This window comes from Cydia pomonella, chromosome 7 (genome assembly GCF_033807575.1).
Source record: "Cydia pomonella isolate Wapato2018A chromosome 7, ilCydPomo1, whole genome shotgun sequence".
In the NCBI taxonomy this organism is placed as follows: domain Eukaryota; kingdom Metazoa; phylum Arthropoda; class Insecta; order Lepidoptera; family Tortricidae; genus Cydia; species Cydia pomonella.
The window spans coordinates 2,761,339-2,787,451 of NC_084709.1; the positions used below are offsets into that span (position 1 = coordinate 2,761,339).

General features: G+C 38.2%; 3 protein-coding genes across 6 annotated transcripts in view; all 3 read left to right on the top strand.

Annotated features, from left to right (window-relative positions):
* Positions 1–6,523: 6,523 nt before the first annotated feature.
* On the top strand, positions 6,524–12,931 carry LOC133519611 (uncharacterized). The gene is made up of 5 exons (XM_061853647.1): positions 6,524–6,733; positions 8,345–8,493; positions 9,510–9,675; positions 10,043–10,239; positions 12,818–12,931. Exons 1-5 carry the CDS (start codon positions 6,685–6,687, stop codon positions 12,845–12,847), a joined length of 591 nt encoding a protein of 196 aa, XP_061709631.1. The 5' UTR covers positions 6,524–6,684; the 3' UTR covers positions 12,848–12,931.
* A 1,191-nt stretch (positions 12,932–14,122) lies between these two features.
* LOC133519610 (uncharacterized) lies at positions 14,123–17,724 on the top strand. Of its 2 annotated transcripts, none has more exons than XM_061853646.1 (5): positions 14,123–14,309; positions 14,968–15,153; positions 15,812–15,901; positions 16,591–16,962; positions 17,513–17,724. In XM_061853646.1, the coding sequence occupies exons 2-5, from the start codon at positions 15,084–15,086 to the stop codon at positions 17,659–17,661; spliced, it is 681 nt and encodes a 226-aa protein (XP_061709630.1). In that variant the 5' UTR covers positions 14,123–14,309; positions 14,968–15,083; the 3' UTR covers positions 17,662–17,724. The 2 variants fall into 2 exon arrangements, with proteins under 2 accessions (XP_061709630.1, XP_061709629.1); XM_061853645.1 differs by having other exon boundaries at positions 14,124–14,309; positions 14,968–15,051.
* A 24-nt stretch (positions 17,725–17,748) lies between these two features.
* LOC133519600 (uncharacterized) overlaps positions 17,749–26,113 on the top strand; it is a 79,782-nt gene continuing 71,417 nt past the window's right edge. For 2 of the 3 annotated variants that reach the window (XM_061853626.1, XM_061853628.1), the window contains exons 1-2: positions 20,889–21,204; positions 21,935–22,018. In XM_061853626.1, the coding sequence (XP_061709610.1) occupies positions 20,916–21,204; positions 21,935–22,018 (373 nt within the window). In that variant the 5' untranslated portion in view covers positions 20,889–20,915. Of the gene's footprint in view, positions 17,881–20,158; positions 20,331–20,888; positions 21,205–21,934; positions 22,019–26,113 lie in introns of those variants that run through there. The other variant, XM_061853627.1, reaches the window with a different exon arrangement.

The following is a 26,113-nucleotide window of genomic DNA, read 5'->3' on the forward strand; positions in this document are numbered from 1 at the left end:
CCAAGGGAAATTTCGCCATAAAATCCCTTTTTTCGTGATTTTCTCGAGTGGCTCGCTTGCCACATATTTCACACTTAGTAAACCGTTTTCTCGCTGGCATTGTAACAAACTCGCTCTTTACTCTGATCACGGTTGACTATTTTCGATTTTTTCACTAAATAATAAAGAAATTACACGAAATACCCGAACAAAACATTGAAGCCTTCAAAATAAACAAAGCAATTAGGCTGACAGTAGACTTGATGTAAACTTGACAGAATAAATAGCATTGACGTTTTCTTTTTCTTCGTTGGCAATGATTTGCGAAACAAATTCCATACAAAACTTTTTTCTTCCTAGTTGCGTCAGCCTGATCGGAATTTGGCAGCTAACTCCATCTTGCGTCCAGTAGAAGAATCAAAATCGTACAGAAAAAACTACTCTCTGCCTTAGGATCCCCTTTTAAATGTCATAAATGCAAACATGGCAGCCATACCCATCGACAAAAAAGTCTACCGTTGATCTAATTTCATTTGACAGTTAACTAATACGTATTCGACACGCTTATATTTGACAACTAGAATCCTGACTAGAGCTGCGACTGCGTACCAAAAGTACGTCTCTGTTACTCGTACCAAAAGTACGTCTAAAATACCAGTTTTACGAGTATGACCCCCAATAGGCAGTTTACGTATTTGCCGTGCTTAGGCGTCTTACAAATAAGGATTATTTATACAAATATCGACTTATTATTTCGGTAAGGGTCGGAAATATGTTGACGTTTTGAGTGAAGGCTATGAATCTATTGTCATATTTTTGTTATATATTATTACATTATTTTTAGATACAACAGACACCCAGACGACCATCTGTTAACAAAATTTTATTTTACCTAAAGTAACGGTAAGAATGGAGGTACGAGGTGATAAAAGTTTCATATTTGTTTTATTTCAGAAATCAAAGTCCGTACTTTTAAATACTCGACAAGCTAAAAGTAGTCTATTACAAATAACCTGTTCCAAAAACTATTCCGGTACAACGCCCCGCCTCTAGTGTGGATATTGTTCACTGACAGGTGGTGGTAATAGCAATTCGACAAGTCACAATATTTCTCACATCAAATGGAAATCAACACGAAACGTCACATTTAGCATGTCGAATAAGGGCCCTTATATACATATAAGATGCTATCTCGCTGGTCCAGCGCTGGAACGTCGTGTGGAGGAGCCATAAAACGACAATCTGGAATAACATGAAATTTGCCATAAATATTTCATATTTTATTAATAAATAAATAAAAAAGTTTATTATCGTTTATCCATGTCCGATACCTACTAACTTGCGGAGAAGTTACATATGCGTTGCCAACCCTAATACTCCGCACCCTCGTTGAGCTCTGGCAACCGTACTCACCCACAGGAACACAGTAGGGTCTAGTGCTATTTGGCTGCGGTTTTCGTAAGATACCTCAACAGTTTGGGCTCTGCTCTAGATCTGGAATGACATCCGCTGTGGTGTGCCCTCCCACACAAAGCGAGATGACATTCAGTGCCCATACCTCTCTTTTGGACGTAGTTTAAGGACATACCCGGGTCCAGACAGATGTATAGGTATTACATAAATGTTCATGCTAAAGTTTTTCTGCAATTTCTTAGACAATAAAGATTCTTTAAACCGAAAGTTTCAAGTAATTTAAGCATGTCGTTTTAAAATAAGAGCCTAACTTCGATTGTATAGGAGCGGCTATTAGGCGACAGGTTCATATGACTATTAAATTATATTCACCCAGTTTTCACCTCAGCAGTAACCACACTTTTAGTTTTATTATTAAATTTATAGCGCATGAAATGAGGTTGTAAAATAACCGTAATCCTGCTAAGACGAGAATATAGTTCAGATAGATAGGAGAGTTATGAAGGCGCATGCGTCATTTTAATATTGCTAAAATAGTTGACATTACATTAGAGAACTTAAATGGACATAGTTATGAGAAGAATATTTACGACAAGAGGCTTAGAGTATCCTTAAAAAACGGGACTAGCACTACTAGTGAAACCGGAATATTCATACTCAAAAATACACATTTCCTCATTTCACAGACGACATGGTACTAGATCCACCAGGCGTTGCCTTTTAGAAACACACCTACACAAAACCGTCGCTTTTACGGGCTGCTTTCGGTATCTCGCAACCAAGTGCTGAAATAATATCCCTTTACCATTAATATGCCTTAAAACAAAAGCAATCGTTTAAGTCTCATTTTAAAATAAACAAATTTCGGGAATTCCGCACGGGTACAGATATCGCATCTAGTCTGTGTGTGTACAAACACTTTATATTATTGTAGGCCGTTTTATAATGATATTTGATATAATACTATACATCAACACGCACCACACATTTATTTACACTTATTATTATTTTATAGGTAAGCTACTAATTATTTTTGTATATATATATATATATATATATTTGTTACATCGATAATCTGTTCGTAATCTGGGTTCTAGCAGAATTATCAGTACTTCACCCGAAAGAGTGGAGCGTATTACTGAGCCAAAACCTTTTTGTTTTGCTGCGACGCACACAGCAAACCTTTCCTTTTTTTAATGATGCTTATTGTTCTTTATTTAATTTTTATTTTGTTGTTGCTATTGTTTAAATTTTTTTTTTTGTTTTGATGTGTGTATTGTGGAAAGCGGATAAATGGTTTATCTATGATATTGCAACATATTTGGAGCATTCCATGAACTTGTCTACCGTTGACCCGTGCAAACGACAATTTTCTGTAGATTTGCCGGTACAGGAGTTTCCCTTTCTGTGACTAATGGTCAAAAATATGCATAGGAAAATAATCGCCTGCTTTAAACGCCGAAAAAAGTCGCAATACAGGAAATAAAATGCGTCCCGACGGGACAGCCCGTGGAATGCTCAATTTGCGCCTAACAGGCCAATGTGATCTTCAGGGCCGGATTTCCGACTAGACCCACAAGGCCCTAGGCCTGGGCCCAAGCAACCATAGCAATGGATTTTAGATGGAGAAGGGGGCTTCCCTAAATTCTAAGTGCCATATTAAGTGCCTAGAGATACTAGGTCTCTAAATCGGGGCCGGACAGTTCTAAAAGCCCCAAACACAATTAGGTTGCGTTGTTTTATCACAGAGTTCCCATGGCCACCTACTGTCTCCTTCATTAGATCAGCTCGACTTACATTTGTATGCAAAATATCAGCTCAATCGGAAACCGGGAAGTGGGTTAAATTTAGGTTGCAAGATTTGATCCACACAAACATACTACTTTTTCGATATTCAAAATATAATTTTATATATACCAATTAGCTTTTCGGTGCAGGAAAACATCGTGAGGAAACCGGGCTAAGCCAAATCGTGCCAGGCCACACTGGTGCGTTGCGTTGCGTTTCATTGCATTGCGTTGCGTTGCGTCACGTCATCGTAACGCATTTAATGTATAAAAAATATATGTAAAGCGACGTAACGCAACGCACCAGTGTGGCCTCACACTAAGGCCTAGTTTCTCTTTTGGGTTGGCCAGAGAGTCGTTTTCGTAAAAACTAGAGTTTACGCAAATTCTTGGGACATTGTAAATTTGTAACGCAGACAGAATAGCAAGGCTTCTTATAAAGTTAGAATAGACTATAAGAAAGCTTGCTATTCGGCAAGCCGTTAGTTTTGACGACCGATCGCCCCCTGGCGGGTCTGAACAGTGGTTATTGCCTGGATTGACTAGTTTCTATTCAAAGTCTGACTGAAGTTTGTACGGTGGCAATGTTTTTAAATGAATTCGAAAAAAACTGGATGTCAATTGATTCCAGAAAATTACAGAAACAGATAGTGTAATTTACATTAATCATAAAACTTATCAATCGTTTGCCAAACTTTTTTTTTCTAACAAACACTAATATCATAAATATAAATAGGGACAAACAGACTGTTAGAGTTAAGAGACATTTATAAATAACGTCATAAACCTATAAAACAATATATTTTAATTTTGGAACTAGAGTCAGACCAAGACAAGTCTGCAACGATTTTGATAGCAGAAGCAGTGCAAGTGTTATTTTAAACGTCAAACTTCTATGAAATTATGACGTATAAATAACACTTGCACTGCGTGTGTACATATAAGCCTACCTAGAACTAATGATTTTGCCTTTTTGATTATGGAATCCCAAACAGTCCGTAGATGCTCGAAGCGGAGCGTTCGGCGGGGCGTGCAGCGTGGCGTCGGGCTCACAAGAGATGTGAGCAGCGTGCACTGAGGCCACTCCTATACGTTTGCATTTGTTTAACATGCACGCCGCACGCCCCGCCCGGCTGCATGCCCAACTCGGGCGTCCCCTCGAGCGGCCTTACATATAAAAGAAACGTCTTGCTATTCGGTAAACCTCTAGTTTTGACGACCGATCGCCCGAGCGGCTCAGAGAACCTTCATTATGGGTTTGACTAAATTCATTTCAAATCTGATTAAGATGAGTACGGTTACCAATATCACAATATGGCCAGTTGAATGTGTTTGAATAAATAGACACATCGTAGACAAAAATGATGTAGGTCCATGATTATCAAAATTGTAGACGTTGATATCACTAAGTTTAATAACTTTCGAGACCAGAATCGCGCTGTAACCCTTTCCCAGGCTTAGTACAATTTACCGGCCATATACGCGCCAATAGAATTTAAACTTTAGCATTTCGATGTAAAGTTCTAATTACATTGCACTTTCGGGAAAGTGATTCGTAGTCAAATGAATCGTCAAAGCTGAATTAATTGGAATATTTCCATAGCTGTTTTGGTAAAACCTTGTAGATTGTTGCGGCCAGGAAAATGATTAAAAACGTCTCACAAGGTTGAACTCTTTTTGTCAGCTTCGAAAATCCTGAATTTGATAAAATTGTGGCCACCCTACTATCCCTAGTCGCCAATAGAACCTAGACAGTTTACAGCGAGCTGTGAGTCGCATAAATCTGCTTTCTTAACTAGCTGATCGCTGAAACAGTGAAAATGTTGCCAGTAGCTTGACTTTTTATCCATTTTGACTATTTACCAACGAGAGTATTGCACCTTCGAGCAACAACGTCTTCCGACACGTTGAAAGAGAGGAGCACGAGCGATATCTTACCGTACAAATCGTTCTGCCATTTTTTGCGGGGTAAACGTGCACACAGTCGCACTTCTCACTCACTACATGCGAAATCAAATCTTTAAGGACAAATACATAGAAAATGACACGTCAAAGACAAATCTTGCACACCTCGATCTTTTTTTGTGTACGGACGAGTCACATCACCGCACGGCGCTCTTATGAGCAAATATTTATTGAGTATTCTTTTATTATTATTACACTAGATCAGTAAGGTCCAAGACAATTTCGTGCTTCGAATTTGACAGCTAGAGATGGCACTGTTGTAAATTTTCGGGTTGAATATATAGGTCATACTGAGCAATTTTTACTAGGAGATCAACTTCTAAATAGCGAAAAAAATAAAAGCCCGTAAGCTATTGCAGGTGACTGAATCAACAACCTGTATATACGCTTACTCTGGTTGTTAAGGAATTACGGTTGACAATTCAGTGACCACAAATCTATTTTGTTGTCGAACTAGGTGGGACGTTTTTTCGTAGACTCTATTACTCTACGGTATGAGGTAAAAATATTATTTCTCCATGATTAAATGTAAGATGTTATTGTACAGAGTTAAGGTACTGGTAATAAGATTGCCTGTGCTAGCTGCTATTCCAATTCAGACTTTTACGACATGAAATTTGAAGGGTTAAAATCTTAGAGACCAGCGATTCCTTTCATAAATTAACAACAGCAGTCATGAAAAGTAACGGCAGTCACTTTGGAATAGGGGATAATACCCAAAACTAGCACATACTGAAGGCCTACAGCGAACCGCGAAAACTTTGTAGTTATAATAGGATAAGGTATATCTATACTTGTAATAACTTTATGTAGTAAAAAAAAATCAGCGAATTTAAATTTTTTATGCGAAACTTGTTTTTGCTCTATTTCGTTTGTTTTATAAGCTGGATCTATATAAACTAATCACTAGACTAGATATAGGGAGCACGCATGAACTGTAGGAGGCAGCACAGGAGCCGGCAGATTTTTGGCGCGAGGCGTAAATGTGATGTTTATTGTTCCGACGTAGCCTATAAGATGGCCGAACCTACTATGGACCGTGCGCGTTGGAGGGTCTGCCATCTTGTGGCCATGAAGCGGAAACATAAACATGTACATTGACACTTCACGCCAAAGCAATTGCTGCCATCTACCGTTCCCGTACGGTTTCTTGTGCATAGTAGGTCCTGCCATCTTGTGGGCTACATAGGAAGCATAAACTTCACATGTACACGCGCCAAAAATCGGACTTCCTATTCTACCGTCGCGCAAACAAATTAGTGTATCTTCCTCCCAATATTACACAAATTAAATATTTCAGTGATTATAACCTCCTTTCTGACAAAAATAAGAACTTTTTGTAACGATTAAATCAATATTTTAATTTATTATGTCAAAAAAGACAAGTTATTCGAAAATATTTTGACAAAATTTCAACAAAATTCACAATGTCGGACTCAATTTTATTAAAAAATATGATTTAACAGACCAATAACCAATCCAACTTTTTAAATTCCTTTATATTTGTGCTTTCAATAGCATATACTTACCGTATTTCATCATGAGTAGGAAAAATATTAAAAATCTCAACATGAAAGGAAGAAGCTTACGTGAGTTAATACAAAATATAATACTTAAATTACATTTATTGAATATTCTTTCGATTACATATATTAAGACTCATAGAGACAATCGAAATTGGGTAATTTTAAGAACATTAAATATCTATTTTGGGCCATTTGTTTTTTATACTAACAAGGGAAGGTTCCGATTTGATTTATATATGTTATAGGGTAGTCTAAAATAACGGACACGTATTTTTTTAACTGCCCAAACTCAACCTATTGGGAGAAATTGTCCTCCAAAGTACTAAAAAGTTACTAATCTTCAAACTGATATAGAAAAAGTGATGCTCAAGCAACTTGCTAGTTAATGGCTTGTTTGAGTATATGTATGAGAACGGGAAAAAATAATGTACACGTGTTTTGTCATATCTGCTTAAACTCAAGTTTTCCTAAAAAAATACCCGTCTTTATGTGTAACTTTAGCGATAAGATATTATAAAACTACGAATGTCGATTTTTTAGGAAAAAATGAGTTTTAGCCGATATAACAAAACACGTGCTATAACATAATATAAATATAAATCAAATCGGAACCGGACAGTTGGGTACCTATCCTTGTAAGTCGAGGGCAAGCGCATTCGGCTCGCCTGGCTAGAAGCAGTCAACGTAGCCTATATGGACACCTCCACATCCTCGTCGAGCTCTAGCAACCTTACTCACCGGCTGGAACAACTATGAGTAGGGTCTAGTGTTATTTGGCTGCGGTTTTCTGTAAGGTGGAGGTACTTCCCCAGTTGGGCTCTGCTCTAGATCTGGAATGACATCCGCTGTGCTGTGCCCTACCGCACAAAGAGAGATGACATTAAAGTGCTTCTAGTTTACTATGTAGATATACTTATTATTTTATTAGCCAAAATTACCCCGCTTTGGAAGCTATGGCAATGCATTCATAATTTCCTTTCAAACCCTCCGAACGACTTAAACAAAGAACTGATCTGCCTTGAATATTTTTCCATTTAACACATTCACGGCTGAGCTACGGTCGTAGCCGATAACATGGATTTCCCGGTATGTCGCAGTAATACTTCGTAGAGGCAAAACGACAACGTGTCGTCAATAGCGCTGAACGGAGCACAGTCCTTTACATACTTCAACTCGCTCTATTTTCTTCGTATAACAGTTTTTGGCAACGAAAACTAACGTACCAGACATAAATATAATTATGTTACATAAATGAAATAAAAAAAAATAAAAAATATACATTTATTCTCAGACAATACAGTCCTAACCTTATCGTTTCAAAATGAGAGCATAATTTAAACTTTAACAAGCGGCAACGGAAACTGTAATAAATCGATAAATAATAATCGCCAACTAATCTTCAACGCTCCAGCTAAAACTTTTTTTTGCAGATTTAATAAGACTTTATTGAGCGAAAGACACCTAATAAGTATGGCACCGTCTGCCACAGGGGCATGCGGTGGAGCGAATTCAAATTTTGTCCACCACGCTGAACGGCGGAGGTGCGGCGTCGTTTATGCGGTCTAGACGGATTACCTACACTGTGATACAAAATTTCAAGCCACTCCACCGCGTACCACCGCGGGGAGCGATGCTAAACCACTACGTGTGTTCTTTACCTTAAACTTCTTACAGTGGTCGCTCCCGAAAACGAGCTGCTCAATAAAACGGACTCTGATAATTCCTTATCATCCAATGATCAACAACCCTTCAAGAGCCAGACCTTGGTGATGGACCTGCACGGAATGCAGCGGGATGAGTTGCCTGATAATCCACTTCCTGAGGTTCAATTCAGATATTATTGCATTAACTCTAAGTAAGAACTGAAACCGCAACCTTGATGAAGAAAGGCCTATGTCCTACTATGTTAGTCTTAAGGGGCCCACTGCTTACTAGTTCGGCGGACGATATCGGCCTGTCAGTTATTCGCAAAAGCTAACAATCGCGAATAACAGACAGGCCGATATCGTCCGGCAAAATGGTAATCAGTGAGCCCCTTTAGTTAAGATACGTATTCAAGACCCTTTTGCAAAAAATCAAATTCAACTTCAACTTTCAACTTGTCCCGATTATTTTGTAGAGACTTGAGTTTTTTACAAAAAAAAAGTCATGCACTGGCTTCATGTAAAGTCATTCACCTATAACACTTATTTTTTTACTTCTAATAGTGTGTAGATAAAACCTCCAACATTTTTGACGGTATCTTTAAGCACGCCGCACACGCCAGCTAAGCTACCGGTCGCCTTTACCGCGGCCCCGAAACCTGGCCCCGCTCAAACGGTATCACCAGGTTAGGGGTCGTGGGGTTGGATAACGATCGGTAGCAAAGAGCTGGCCCACACCAGCCACACACACCGTCCCCCAAACGACGGCCAATTGACCACTCCACCGGTCGGTGGGGCAGCGACCCGCGACAGCCGCCGCAGCCGAAAGGCGGTAGCGGCCCCTCATACCCCCCTGACGGGGGGTATCGACAGATTTCCAGTCGGTATCTTTATTCAGAGACTCAAGTCCTTTTGAGTTGCACTTAAAAAAGATTCCATAAAGGACTCAACTCGATTCTTGAGACTCGGAAGTTTCTTAAGCACTGAGTCTTGTAAAGACGACACGATTCCTTAAATTTTTACTCCAAAAAACTCGTGTTCCTAACTAACACTACGTAGATGAAAACATATTTGGCATTAGGTTATACATTGCTATGTACTACTATTTATATAAATAAGGAGGATGCCAATGGAATGAAGGAATATAGATAAAACACTTTAGATTTCACATCATAACTTATAAATCTCATGTTCAGGTGAAAACTCGGAAGCTCATGAAGAAGAAGCGGCCCAGACCTGATCAAGGTCAGGATCAGAGCGCAGGCAGCCTGAGCAGCAGCTCGGAGAGCTCCGTGGTTCCACCAGTGCCGGAGAAGCAGGAGGAGTTCTTTGATGCCCATGAAAGCTATTATAATATTCAAGGTAAACTAACCGACGTACATGAAAGCTTCTGTTTTGTCCCAGCCCAAGAGGCCGATTCATATTTAAAAATATGTCACAGTTTTGATCTTATCAAAATTGATATAGCCTTGAAGATCGCTCATCCTGATTGGCGCATGATAAAATCGTGCGTGACTTGCACAGCAACCATCACGACAATCTTCAAGGTCGTTTCAAAACCATTTATTTTGATCAAGAATCCTTATGATTTTGAGTCTTATAAGCACAACCTGTTTTTTTTAGCATAAGGTATTTTGGTTGAGTAGCATAAATAATAAAGAAGCGTAGTATCCATCAATATACATCAGTTCAATTGGACTATATCAATGAATTTAATTTCCAATTCCAGAGGACCAAACAAGTACAACACCCAATCGTCTCAGCGTCACATCAAAACAAACGAACAATCCGGAAGCCATGCGTCTAGCCACGCCGCAGACCACTCCAGAAGACAAACCAGTACCAGAGAATACAGCTGTCTCAGATGCCACCACAACCGCTGCTACACAAGACACTGCGACGGGTCAGACACCTCTGACCAGCGCTGTAAGTGTCTTGTCTTATCTTCTGATTAATATTTTGAATATCCGAACCTTGGAAGCATCGCTGACATCAGCGCTTTCATCGGCACTCAAGGAAATCCTGAAGGTAAGCTGGTCACACAACGGAACAACCGTAGATTACCGGAGATTGCAGCAATCTCAGACACCACCACGTCCGCTGCTACCCAAGACACTGAGACCGGGCAGATGCCTCTGACAAGCCACTGTACGTGTCTTGTCTTGTTTTCTAACTTTAAACCCAACCCTTCGTTTCACCCTTACGTCGTTACTCTGCCACTGATTCGCACTAAACGCTATGCATCCAGCTTTATAATGCGTACGGCTAAGGAGTGGAATTCACTTCCTGCAAATCTGTTCCCAGTCCACTATATAGCTAGTATAGCTTGGATCTTTTAAAACGAGAGCGAAAAGTCATCTTTTAGGTAAGCATGTTCCATCCTATACTGCATGGGAACTTACGATCAGGTGAAATTGTGTTCAAATAAAAAAAAAACTATTCCATTTTGCAAGTTTGGAAACATAAATTTTGCAATTTTGGAAACGTTCCTACGGCACATCAATCAGCCTTTGTCATTTTTCTAATGACATTTATATTCCAACCATCAGACATATCATTACCAAAATATGGCAGATGTTTCGCATACAGATAGCCCTATAAATATATAAGCCACAAATGTACTTTATCTTTATCCCATTTACCCAATAAATTTAGGGATTCATGATTGATTACAATATTTCGACTGCCCTTAATGCGATGTTAACCTTTGGAAGGTCGGTTTCACAAACATCCTTTCTTTACACGCCAATATCCCAAATTTATTTTACAGTACATATGGTGCTACTTTACCGCCCTAGTGCGGTAACTAGCACTATACATGCCTATATAGAAAACTTAAAGGGTATGTACTGTACACGTGCGAAAAGGTAATTTGTAACTCGTGTCGATTTAAAACACTACCATCGGTCGTGTTTAAATTTATCGCCACTCATTGCGAATTCCCTACTTTTCACACTTATATATATAGGACTAATTTCTACTCATCGAATGTAATGGTTGAATTAAGATTTCGTATACCAAACTACAATTGCGTACTTTTCAAGTATGGGCTCCCAACTCAACTATAATATTCGTTTTTACACGCTGTAATCAACTATGAAAAATGTGACCAATCACATGCCGCCGCGCTCCCATAGAAAAGACATAAACGGGCAACTATTTCATGAGCATAATATTCATTCAATACGCGTTTATGTCTTTAGTACTACATTTTTGTCTACTGGCATACTAACCAATTTTCATTAATTATAAAAGTTTTATTAAAAAAAAAGGATTATTTTAGATGACTGATAGAAAAGGTATTGCAGAGGTATACAATAGTTATATACCGTAAAACCACCCAACTATAGTCCAATTCTGCAACTATGGTCCACAAGTTCAAAAGGAAATTAAGTATCTATACCAATGTTCCTTGTGGTTTACTCCTAGTTTTACCTTCCATTTATAAACATACTTTGCCTTAGAACTACAAAAATATAGTAAAATACACACCTGAACGAGAAAAATTGAGTTTATTTGTGGACCATAGTTGGGAGCTTTGGACTATAGTTGGGTGGTTTTACGGTAATTAAGCTTTGCAATCTTGTACCTTACTTAGGCAACGGAGCAAGCTTTGTTGCTTAAACACTTCATACCGTGTTTAAGTAACGAAGCTTGCTTCGTTACTCTCTGTTACATCACTATTGTATAAAATACTATTCCACGACCTTATTGTAGTTATTGTCTGTGTCTTAGAGGCTTGTACATATATTTTCGGAACGTTCGCTTGTGTGGAGATATTTGTGGTCTTGACTGTAGAATCAGAATGATGGAACGGGGTTTCATAATTCATTATTTCTAACGTTTGTTGGCGTATGATGGAATGTGTAATAGAATACAAAGTAAAATAAATATTAGTCAAGGTCGAGGGATACGGAAATAGTACATTACGATACAAGTGCGAAAAATAGGAAATTCGAAACGAGTGGCGATAAATTAAAACACGACCGAAGGGAGTGTTTTAAATCGACACGAGTTGCGAATTACCTATTCGCACATGTATCGTACAACGTTTTACAGTACATATGGCCCTTTAAATGTTCGACACAGTAACGTAATATGCTACTTCTCGCACTAGTGCTATAAAGTAGCCCCATATGTACTGTAAAAGGATATTTAGCTTCTGTATTAAAACGGACCAGCAGCGGTATCATGGTCGCATTTTTATCACTTGTCACTATGCCTCTCACTTTCGCACGAACATACTTGTTAGAACGTGACAGGCATGGTGACAAATGATAAAGAGCCGACCATATTAGCCCTACAGTAGGGCTAAGATGGTCGGCTCTTTATCATTTATCACCATGCCTGTCACGTTCTAACAAGTATGTAAGTGCGAAAGTGACGGGCATAGTGGCAAGTGATAAAAATGAAACCATGCTGCCACCGCAGCCTGCGTTAGCAGTTAGCCATAATGTAGGCTCCTAAAACAATATTAAACGATTTGAATGCTTAATTGTTACAGAAACCTATTCGGCCAAGAAATCCAGAGTGATGCAGCGACAGAGATCGGCACTAGAGACACCCACACACAAAATGACTACTTATTAAAATTGCAACAATAAAAATTGAAACAGTTTTTTGTTCTTATTTTTACAAGTGGGATGAACTGCTTGTGGATGTAGGCCGTGCCAGTTACTTGCACTAGTTTTTACGGTTTACGGAAAAAAAATGTAAGGGCCAGTTTTACCATAACATTTAGGTACTTGTTATGTACAGTCACCAACAGATATATCGGAAATCACGAATATCTGAACACGCCTTTATTTTCAAGGAATTAGGTGCGTGTTCAGTTATTTTTGTCCACCTCGGCCGCTCCGATATATCTGATGGCGGCTGTACAATTATATAATTGAAATTTGGAATAACCCATTCAACCATTTTAATTTAGAGCTATTCGCAGTCGACTCTGGATTGTTAAATTTTTGGACGTTACCTAATAATTTGTTAGACCAAGTAGTGAAATTATTATAGTAGCGGATATGTTTGTAATCTACTCACAAAGCCCTTTCATTTGGCATTCCACATAGTATGTTTAAAAGACATAAGTAAAAAACTTTGTACTGCCTCAATGAATTTATCATCTCATAAAAGTCATAAAATATGTGTGTTCAGGGACGTCAAACCAAGAATTGTATTCTTTGTACCATATTCACCCATATCCAAGATGACATGAACTGAAAGTAACTTAAAACCTTATTTGCCAGCCTACTATAATATGGCAGAATTTTCTACATTCCATAGGTTCCAGTACCATTCACAAAAGAGAGAGAGAAGGTAGTAAACTTACTGGCACCGTCCCACCTCCAACGGACTAATGTAAAAGCGTAATTTTGAAACGTAATAAATATAAGAGCCTCAATAGAGAGTACCATTTTGTACCATTTGGCGTTGAAACTCTAGGTCCATGGGGTCCCAGTGCGCACAAGTTTTTTGGAGAAATCGCCAAACGTCTGGTTGATGTAACTGGTGACCGAAGAGCTGGCGGCTTCCTGGCACAACGTATCAGTATTGCGATACAACGAGGAAATGCCGTCAGAATCCTTGGTACAATGCCTCAAGGGCCTATTTTAGATATAAGCTAGTTATAGTAACCATCTGTATATATCCATTATGTATATTGTTATTGTAAATAAATAAATAAATAAGTAAACTTACTCATTTGAGTCATTTCTCTATGACATATACGAGTAGGATAAACCAAGTCGTTCGAAAAAGGTTAAAGTTTGTATCTGTTTATGGCAGTTTATGGAAAGTCTGTGGCGCTTGTCATGCCACTGTCAATTTCTTGTCATTGTCAAATTTTAAGTGTATTTTATTATGTACCGTTTTAATTATTTTTTGTTCGCCTTTGTTTAGTTATTCGATTATAACACTGAATACTTTCATTGTATTTAGTCTTACACGACTATAATGTCATCTACGCCATCCCGTTGGTTTGGTAATACAATAGGAAGGTTTGTTAAATGATTGTATCAAAAAAATCATAAGTTCACTAACTCCCATTTAACTGCCGATAAACCTACAACCTAAAACCTAAAACTTTTGACCATAATAGCGCATAACGTATCGTCTTATGGGGTCCAGTATACTAAAATATTAATTTATTTATTAATCAATTTTGTATCACCAAAATCAGAGTTTTGAGACTTAATAAAGTCTAAACTGATATATTTTTGTTTTATCGTATTGCTACTCCCGTTCTACGTAAAATAACTAAACAATTTGTCCTACAGCTTTGACGACCGGTTTGGCCTAGTGGGTAGTGACCCTGCCTACGAAGCTGATGGTCCCGGGTTCAAATCCTGGTAAGGGCATTTATTCGTGTGATGAGCATGGATATTTGTTCCTGAGTCATGAGTGTTTTCTATGTATTTAAGTATTTATAAATATTTATACATTATATATATCGTTGTCTAAGTACCCTCAACACAAGCCTTATTGAGCTTAGTGTGGGACTTAGTCAATTTGTTCATAATGTCCTATAATATTTATTTATTATTTACAGCTTAGAACTCAAATCATGCCTTTAGAATTTGATTAAAAATATTTTTAACAAATAAAATGTACATTTACTGAAATCTGTACATCAAATTAGATTAAATTTTATTGCAGACATGGATAAAAAGGAACGCAGTAAAACCAAAAACAGGAAAACACCAACAAAACCTAGATCTGGTAAAAAGAGGACCAACGAAGGTTAGAGCAAATTGGTAATATCTACTCAAAACATGTCCGATGCCCCGATTAAACTTTCCAAGTATACATATTTATCTACCAAGCCTTCAAATATTAATCAAGGTGAAAATAATGCTTATATATGTCAGAGAACGGGGGGCCTAGCCAAGATAAAAATCGTACATAGACAAATACCGAAAAGAAAGAATAAACCGAGATGACAGATGCAACGAAAAGTCACGTGATGATTTCCCTTCGCACTTGGCTAGGCCCCCAGGTCAGCAACAGAATTAGCTTAATAAATTGCTGAAATTGTACCTAAAATTAGGCATTTTTTGGTCTATGTATTGCTGTAGTTTTGATTTCGTCAGAATTTGATAAAACCAATTCGCAATTTTACTGTGTTTCCTACAACCCCGAGGGAGTTATAGCTTTTTTTTCCCAATCCATAACTCCCGCGGAAAAAAAAATAGGCCTTTGTCCCTCAGTACACCTGCATGAAATAAGAACTTTTTCGAGCAAGTGTGATGAAAAAGTTATTATCTGAGTAGCTCTTTCGCAAGTTTAAAACTTTCTACCCAATTTTCCTCCCCTTCCAAAACCCCCTGCCAAACCTTTCTTAGTAAAGATTTACAAATTTTGAAAAATATGTAAATATTAGGTTCCAAATCTTTAGACAGTGCGATTGCAGCTACTTCTTCTGCTGACTGACCTTTGACTGTACCAAATAATGATTCAATACTTACAGTTTATTAAATAGTTGACCAGCATTTTATTATAGGTCCATCATGTTCGATGTTTCTTGTCGAACTATCCAAAAAATTAGCCCAGAAGAAGAAAGAAGAGCAGGAAGCTCCTATAAATATCGTGGGTAAGAACGAAAGGAGGATTTCTTTGTTCTTAGTACTGGTGTTACTTTGATTTGAGGGGTAACATTGATCCCAGATTATCGAAGAATAGGGAATTTCCTGCTGAACGAATGCGTAAAATAATGATGTCGCTGGAAACTTGAACTGAAAAAAAAGCGCTCAGAAACAAATTCCTTAGAGTATAAAAATCTATGAATAAAGTTACCCCACGAATCAAACAACAATCCCAGTTTACCAGTATAATAGAAAAGGATGATATTCATTTTAGTTGTTCCTCTTCCCTTACTGGGGGTCGATTAGAAACATATTTAGATAATCTTTTACGAAATTCCTGTTTCATCGCCCGCAAATTGCTTTATCAAAGACAACACTAAATTACACTTAAAAATTCCTACTCCTACATTAAATAAGAAGCTCGAAACATTTTACTTTGAGCTTTCGGTAAACTTTTCATTCAGCTTTATTGACGGCGTATTGGTTCAAACTTACGCCCATTTGTTACTATGTCACACATTCCTTTAATTTATTATACTTTTATCATTATAATTTTATTTATAAAACCGCTTTTCCTAGTTCACCCCTATCTAGATGATCACATAGGCTCCCACCGAAAGTACTAAATATGTATATAATTACTGATTTACTCACAAAGTTTTCTTTGGATAAACCTTCATCGAAAATATTTTTACAGGTAGTATTCTTAGCAGTTTAGCCAAGGCATTGCCAGTCGCTGTCTGCAAAGGCTCACCAGTCAGAAACCAATCTCCAGTTAAAATTGAGACTTTGCAATCAATCGCCCCAGAACTTCAACTGAACGATGTCTTAGAATTAGTATCCAAAGAAGCAGAGAACACCGAAGTACCAAAAGAAGTCAAGAAAAAGTTCAAGATGCCAAAAATGCCCGTGATAACCAGTGATGTGTTTAAGCAGAAAATTCTTGTACCAACTGAAGACGTGGCTGTTAATACCAGTAGTAACCATGATATGGCCTCCAGTTTAGCAAAATACGTTGACACTTTGAAGAAGATATCACTTATTGCTGAGGAGTTTAATCAAAAGACAGGTAAAAGTAGTTAGCAAAATTACTGTTAAGAACACGCTAGATTTGTTTATTTTGTATTGGATTTGGGGTGTTTGGCACATATTAGGTCAAATTAAACCAAAATTTAAATCCATCGCACACTTCGTGTCTCATTATAGTAATGTATTTTTAGGTAAACTAAGTAAGTATAGTAATTGAGGAATGTATTTTCAAGAGGGCTCATTTTTGTATAGTTTTCATAGAGAATTTCTTTTAAAAAGGCACTCTTCTATTTAGCTTACACAAAGGAGATTAATAATCGTCGTAATTCCATTTGCGAAAGAATCAGATGCCGTGTTAAGAATACTAAAGTGCAAAATTCCTATCAGCAAAGAAAATAGATCAGAATATGATGTGGCAAGTCATTTAAAATAGCAAAAAGGGCTGATCTACATAACTACTAATACGATATAAATTTCAATCAAAATAACTCTTTGTCACTGATGTTATGTACGCGACGATGGCATTGGAATTATTATAAAACATCTCAGTAAAAATTTTAGTCAACTAATTATATCTTTTTGTCTTCCAGCTAAAAACCTAAAAGAAATCGTAGACAGTGTACAAGAAGATCTACAAGGGAAGCTAGAAGAACTAGTGCACGAGCAAAAAGTCGCTAAAAAAGTAGACCAACCCATGCAGGTCGTACAAGAAGATATTGAGCAAGCAGGAACCTCTTAAAAAGAATACATTGACATGTAACATTCACTGTCAAAATTTGATGTCAATATGTAAAACATTAAATATACGATGAAAAATATTGTTTTATTTCATTAACATAAAATGAAATAAAGCAACAAAAATACAAAAAAAAACTCAGTCAAGTGTAGTTTACTTCGTCTAAATGTTTTCTTAGAGTTAACTTTAGTCAGTTTAAGGAACCAAACTCATACCCATACAGTAAGTATAAAAATGTGATCTAGAGATTTACGTCTAATTAATTTATTTAATTTCGTGGTAAGTTCAGTGTGGGGATCCCCGCCATAAACCTATAATGTATTGCTGGGAAGAGCATCATAGGGCGAGAAGTTAACGTATTTGTATACGTGCAGTCGTGCATCGCTCCTAGTCAGAAAAGAAGATCTTAACTCCTTCTGCTCTACCGACCTTCTGTAAGTGTAGTAAATGTCCAAATACAAGAGTTAAATGACCTGCAAACGCACCGCAATGCTTTGAGTTAAAGGCGATAAAAGAGCTTGTACACGGTCTTCCTTTACGTATAGTCTTCTGCGCACTGACCTTACTGATGTTAATCGAACCATATTATCACCGAATACGTGCCTCCATTCCGTACTCACGTACGTCTCTCTTCTTAGCGTTTAATCGGGCTGCCTCCTCAGCTGCTGCTTTGGAGCCCAGGATTTTGTTTCTGACTTTTTCCTATCCACTTCGCACCGTCCTCAATATAGGTAAACTAATGACTGGCGCGAGATTTGTACTGATATTTCAACATTTTCATAGAAAATCCGCGTCGGTTTTCGTGAATCGTCCTATATCTTATTAAATTTTTCATTTTTGGCGACAAAGTGACGCAGGTACACTCTCAAATGCGCACGGTCTATTATTGACAGAGGGCAAAAAGTTTGATTCGGTTTCATATTGTTTTAGGATTTTAGCTCCAATTAAATCCAAACATTCGAATGGATTCGTTCGCAATCAAAATAAGAGGTTTATTTGAATGTATACTGTAATAATTGCTTTTTATCTTGGGTACCAGACGTACGACCATATTGGTACTTTTACAGACTAGACTCGAATACAGTCAGCATCAAATAGATACTGAACGCAGAAGTGGCCAAATATATCTTAACATTTACTTATTTATATCCCAACAAAAATGGGTTGAAGGTTTTTGACCACTTTGGCTGCCTGCCTACTACCTGCCCAATGAGTCGACCCTCTGATAAAAACTATCGCCTACCGTAAATATCACTTGACCGAAGACATGCTTGTAAGTTACAGTTCGTTTTGTACTATACTTGTAAAAATTTGGGATACCTATAATTGGGTGGTTTCACGGTACTAAATCAGTATGAGAGTGTATCTACAAGCTTGAGACCAAAAGTTCTGGTTTTGTCTATGATGTGGCTTTCATATATAAAACGGGCCTATGAAGCCCTCCGCGTCCAGTATAATAACGAGTCCCGGGTATTGATGGGGCTGCCGCGCTTCTGTAGCGCATCAGAGATGTTAGCCGAAGCCAAGGTCCAATGTTTCTATGACACTACAAGTAGGAGGGCCGCATCCCTGGTGAGCCGGATACGCGCCAGCCCCAACATCATCATGAAGATGATAGGGGATAGGCTCGACTGTCCTTATTTGCTACGCTGCAGTCGGCTACACGTGCTGTACTCATCTGATAACAAGAAATAGCTTATACATGTAAAATAAAATCTAGGTATAAATACTAACACATATGTTAGAATTAAGTTGCCTGACCACGATATGAGCGTAACTTGCTTGAAATACTAAAATGATTTAGGTATTATAATTCGTATCTCTTAGATTTCACGGGCCTATAAATCCCGGTCTTTTGATAGGCTTGCCTAGGGATATAGAACCAACACGTAGCGGCCCCTTGGAGAGCTTTAATGTCATGTGGAACGCCTGCTGGACCCCGTTCACAGGAGCATCAATAGACACCCATGAACCGGTCGTAGAAAAAATGAACAGTATAATGGTCTATGGATTGAAATTTGGGTGGACAATGAGACTGGGTTATTGCAAAGATGTCGGGGTATCTGCCATTACAATGTTTTCACTAGTTGTCGAGTCAGGCGGTGACTTGCCGCTCACTACATTTGCCCCTGAAACTGCCGTCGTGAAGACGACCTGGAGCCGGTGTGAGCAGCTCAGGGGTGTCGAGAGGTATACGCCGCTTTCTACCCAGTGGCTGAGCCACTGTGCCAACTTGTCGCGTATGCATGTTTCACTTCCACTATATGTATGTATAGCTCTAACTTTTCTTTGGACGACCAATGAAGGCAAGTCAGAGCTGAGACTCCTCCGGGTCCCCTTGGGGTCCACTCCTACCGACGAAGATACGCCGGAGACGGAGACCCTGACCAACTCTCGGGAGTCCTCGGATCTGTGGGGTCCCTACTCCCCAACAGCTCGCCACAAGCTGGCCTGCTGTTTTTATTATTATAATGAAAGTTATGATGATTACCTATTTCAGAAAGAAATAAAAAGCCTCCCAGTGTTCTTCGAGCTGATCTTCGTCTATGTATCCAAATGGTACTACTCTGTTCATCCGAAATCTTCGAACTGATCTTCGTCTATGTATTCAAATGTTAAGTACTACTGCTCATCCGAAATCGTCCAACAGACTATCGATTATGGAACAGCTGGTGAGACATTTCCTTGTTTTTAGAAAGATAAACCTTCGACTGCGTAGAACAGTGATGATTGATAAAAACTACCTTGTGTATTAGTTCGTGTCACCCAATCTAACCTTTATTAACATGACATTAGAAGTCAAGGTACATATCTTCGTGAATGACATGGTCTATACCGGGGCCACAAGCTACCTCCAGACCAAGTTTCATCTGAATCTATATAACGGTTGAAGAGGTAACAGACAGACAGATAGACAGACAGAGTTACTTTCGCATTTATATAATAACACACAAGATATATAGGTAATATTAGTTTATGCAACTGATGCATAATGAGAGGTTTTAAAATACGATCGTGTTTTTATCATACGAGCGAAGCGAGTTTCACTATAAGATCATACGAACAGCTGCCAGACTCCTGAATCCATTTCACACCTTTAATATGATTGAGCTGATCAGTGCCAATGTAGGGAACATTCAACTGAATCATGTAAGATCAAAATTTTACCGGAGCATACAATATAATAAAGATACTTATATTAAATTAACTAGAAAAGTTTCGTTTAACTTTTTCCGTGGCTACTTTTAGTATAGCATATGATTGAAAACTTAGTTTTACTCTCAACGAATTTCCAAAACAAGGAAAAGCTGTTATCAATTCTACTAAACATCTATTTCACAGTTCGATCGTCAATATCAAAGCGCTCAGGCGGCAGCACTGTGTACAACATGCCAGAAGCCTACCACCAGCCCCTAGCGAGCTCCGTAGGGCAAAGCTGCCCGTCGCTGGTCACCGATAAGGGTATCTGGTGCCCAGGCTATCCGGTGAAATACGATGATACGAGCACTTACAGCCCGTCCATTTCTTCGGGGGACCATACAAGTAGTGAGTATGGTATTTTTACGTTAAAGGAAAAATGGACAAATTCACTTTTGACAAAGACTCGAACTTGCGGCGTTTCGAAACACTAACCTGGTCGCTATTAACTAACTGAGGTCACCAAAAGCTTACCAGAAGCATTAAAATACGAGTGTGGGTATATGAAACGAGCTGAATGCGAGTCCATCGTCAATATCCCAGCGCTCAGGCGGCAGCACTGTGTACATGCCCCAATTCTACCAGCCCCTAGCAAGCTCTGTAGGGTATAGCTGCTCGTCGCTGGTCACCGATAAGTGTCTGGTGCCAAGGCTGTCCGGTGAATTAGAATGATACGAGCACTTACAGCCCGTCCATTTCTTCGGGGGACCATACAAGTGATATGAGATTTTTGTATTAACCTCTCGTGTGTCGGGATAGTTTTCTGGAACGTTCGGATACGCTATAGAAATTGTAATAAAATGAAATTAGTGCCATAATTCTTAGTAGCGAAACCGAATCTACCAGACATGTATGTTTTATGGAATTATTAGATACATGTTACGTAAATACATGCCAAGATTTATGTATTTTAAGCATGCTATTTTAAAATAAGAATATAAGTAACTTCAATTTTGTGTAGGTAGTTTTTCGACGTCGGGATTCCTGTGACTCCTAGCCATTAGCTGTGAACATTCAACAATCTCATAAACACGATTTTAAAGCACGAGTTTTTCACATTTAGATTATTTTATTGCAGATGAAATGCCATCAAAAGAAACAATGACATCGAATCCGTGCAGTGGGTCCGTCTGCACATTTCCCAGCAAAAATGAAAAGAAAGGTAACACAAACTTAACAAGCCAAATTTAACATTCTCGTACTTAACCGTTTTCCAGGCCGCACCAATCTACAAGATTTTCTCAAAAATCCAAATATATTCCAATTAATCCAGCTTTAATGATTCATTTGAAGACAAGTCACATTTCCTGAAAGTGTAATCTAATTTGCACCTTAAATCGAAATGCTAAAGTTGAAATTCAAATGGCGCGTATGTGGTCGATAAATCGTACTATGCCTGGAAAACATCCCACAGCAAACAGTTTACTCAAGAGGAGATCGAGTCATTTACACAATATGTTATGTAATTTTTGTTATTGTTTTCTGAACTTAATTAAGTGCAATTATTGGTAATCGAAAAAATCATTTAATGTATAATCACTAATGAAGTAAGTAAATATTTTTTATTGCACCAACAATTATACATTTTAGGTACATACATGTAAAACTACAAATAAATTTTAAAGGAAAAGAGAGCCAGGTAACAACAGGTGGTCTTATCGCTAAAAAGTGATCTCTGCCACACAGCCTGAACTAAACACCACATTCAAATAATAACCAAACCTGAACGAATATATTCGGGTTAATAACTTAATATTGAACTATAATTGAGAGCCTTGGGAGCCGTCCAGGTTTCCAGCGACTGCGGGTTCTATTTTGTGGGACCCAATTATTTTCTTATGATTTAGGAGGCAAAAAAACAGACCGATTACCGTCGCCCATGGACACCCGCAACACCAGAGGGGTTGTAAGTGACTTGACAGCGCTTAAGATGGGAGTAAGCTCTTTCATTCAAGGTTAGAAGGTCGTATCGGTCCGGAAATACGACAGGCGACCCTAACATGCCGCACCCTTGTTGATCTCTGGCAGCCTTACCGGTAGGAATACAACACTATGAGTAGGGTCTAGTGTTATTTGGCTGCGGTTGTTTGTAAGGTGCAGGTACTTCCCCAGTTGGGCTATGCTCTAGATCTGGACTGACATCCGCTGTGCTGTGCCCTACCACAGGATTGCTTTATCCCACACCACATGTAAAAAAAAAATGAGTTTTATGCCGTAGTTTAGTATTTTTGATGCGATCTATCAACTTCATGGCGAGAGTACTCACTGCTCCATGGTGCGCTGAGAAACCTTCATTACTGTATATTATACTCGGTTTCGTCCTCTATATTAGCATAAGAGACACATGTAGTATCGCGTAGCGCATGCCATTTCACACTATTTTGAGAATTTTAAGTTTTTTTTTTTTTTTTTTTGTAAGGTAGATTGCCTACCAGCTCCCAACTGTCTACCTGTACTTCATTCGCTTTTTAGTGCCCCGCCGTTTCACACCGCGCTCCCGTGTTTAGAGTGATTAAATATCAGTGATTAACGTTTTAAGATGCCTAAACGTAATCGTGCAAAGGATAAGGATAGTTACGATTATCTTTTAAAGAAAATCCAACGGCTTTAGAAGAAATTACGACAAACATCGTGACTCATCGAACTCGCAGGATGACTCAGGTATGCGATAGGCAACCTTATTTTAATTGTGTTAAGATTTACATAAACAGCATTCTAAAACTTATTTGCTTATGAATAGCAGAATGAACTGATTATAAAATTGGTCGTGTTTATATATATATATATATATATATATATATATATATATATATATATATAAATTATAATAATAAAATAAAACACGAATAGCAGTTCAATTAATAAACAAATGTAACTTTAAACCTTAAACGTTTAAGTATTTAATTTTATTATCGGATTTTGCACGTAGTTGCCAACCTACTTTTATATTCGAGTTGCGGGCAGTACAATGGGACTGTTTCTTCTTGAATAAAGTTAATCATTTCTTCATGTACAAGTACAGTGTATATAGGAAAGCAATATATAAACGTAAACAGCACAGTTACGGCTACGGACAGTACTTGCTATGCAATGGGACTGTTCAGTCAATAATTTAACTTGTGAATAAAAATACGTTACATTTTTTTATACGTGTTTATTTTAGTATCACGTACAATGGTCGTAGTACACTAAAAAGTGTGGAATAACAGTTCGGGGGCAGTTCTTGTTAAATAAACTTGCGACTGCCACTTACATAGTTATTATACTACACCTTGGACATAAGGCTGTGTCTCCTTCACAGACACGGACCTTTTAGACGCATGGGTGATTCTTGAGGATGATACCTATGATGCGTCACCGGCACAGCAACTCTCGGGGTGTTCGGGGGCAGTTCTTGTTCAATATACTTGCGACTGCCACTTACACAGTTTTTATACTACACCGTGGAGATAAGGCTGTGGCTCCTTCTCAGACACGGATCTTTTAGACGCTTGGGTGATTCCTGAGGATGAAACCTATGATGCGTCAGCGGCACAGCAATTTTCGGGGTTGAACCAGACAGATACAAGTTCCATATTCTATGACGTTTCTCCGCCTGTGGCCGCCATGTCGAGGCATGCCGCCATCGCGCCGCCAGTAGACCCGCAACCGGCTCCTGCCGCGCCAGCTAATCTTGCTGCATCAGCTGCTCCTACCGCGTCGTTCCTAGACTCTACAGCTACTCCCGTCATCGAGAACACTAACCAGCCGTTACCTGAAACAGAAGAAGCGTTAGATGATAATTTGATGGAAATACTATGTATTGATTAGATCAGAACATTGTGCAATAAACGTATTAACGAAAGAGTTGCGCAAATAATCCAAAGAGAGATATTTGACACCTGATAAGTTCTGATAAACGCGACAAAGCTATTGAGAAAACTAAACAAAAACAACTTACCTCTGCTATAAGCTGCCTAAGAAAGGCTATAACGCTCGTTATGTCAAGTAAAGATAATTATACACCTTTACTGAAACTTTTGATAGTTTCAAGTAAAATCTTATGTGATTGTCAACATGCAAATACCATTACCAAACATTATTTTTAAATGCACGCCATGAAGAAAGAAATGACGGTGTGCTGCAAAATACTAAAATGGACAAGTTTTTATTTAGCGAAAACTTGGCTGACACTATGCAATCGGCTCAAGCCATTACTATATCTAGAGCAGACTTTAAGATTCCGGTGCCTAAAGCTCAGGCTAAAAAGCCTAATATACCTCATACAAATCAAAATTTGAACTGGAACCGAGTCCAGCTCGCATCAAGAAACCGCGTCGTGCGAACTCGATACGTCAGCGGCCCTGCAGCACCTGGGCCACGACATCGACGAGCCACAGACATCGTTAACAACGGTAATACCAGGAGGTAGATTAGCTAAGTTTTATACTCAATAGCTAATGCTCACAGATGATCCTCTAGTATTGTCTTGTCTTATCAAGGCTTATAAAATTCCATTTTCTTAACCAGTTTCACAAATAGTATCACCAAGTACAAGAAACTACTCCAATCAAGAAAAATCATATACGTGAATCTATCTGACAATGACTGTCAATTGGAGCAATCTCACAACGTGAGGCGCACGTCGATCATTTTTTGTCGCCTATTTTTTCTTATAACAAAATTGAATGGAAAATTGCGATTTATTATAAATCTTAAATCTTTGAATAAATTCATAGATACACCTCATTTCAATTTGGAGGATTTGAGCACTGCTTTAAAGTTAATTTCAAAGGACTGCTATCAAAGCACATTAGATTGAAAGAGTGCTTATTTCCATATTAAAATACACAAAAATGACAAAAAATACTTCAGATTCCAATTTGAAAATAATATCTTCGAATTTAATGTCCTTTCGTTCGGGTTAAACAGTGCTCCTTTTGTTTTCACAAAAGTGATGAAACCAGTAGTAAAGTTGGTAAGGTCATGTGGTTACCTATCTACCTTATGTCGTGATGACTTATTGGTTATCGGTAAAGATTATGATTAATTTCTTAAAAAATACCAAAAATCTTCTTACTTCTCGAGGCTTTATTATAAATAAAGAAAAGAGCAATCCTTGTTGACCCTTCAAAGTTTTGCAAGTTTTTGGGATATATAATAAAGTCTGATTAACTGGAAGTTACCTTACCAAAGATAAAATACTAAAATAAAAAAAAAATAATGAAATTAAAAATCTCTCTACAGTTAAACGATACAAAAAATAGATTTCGCAAGT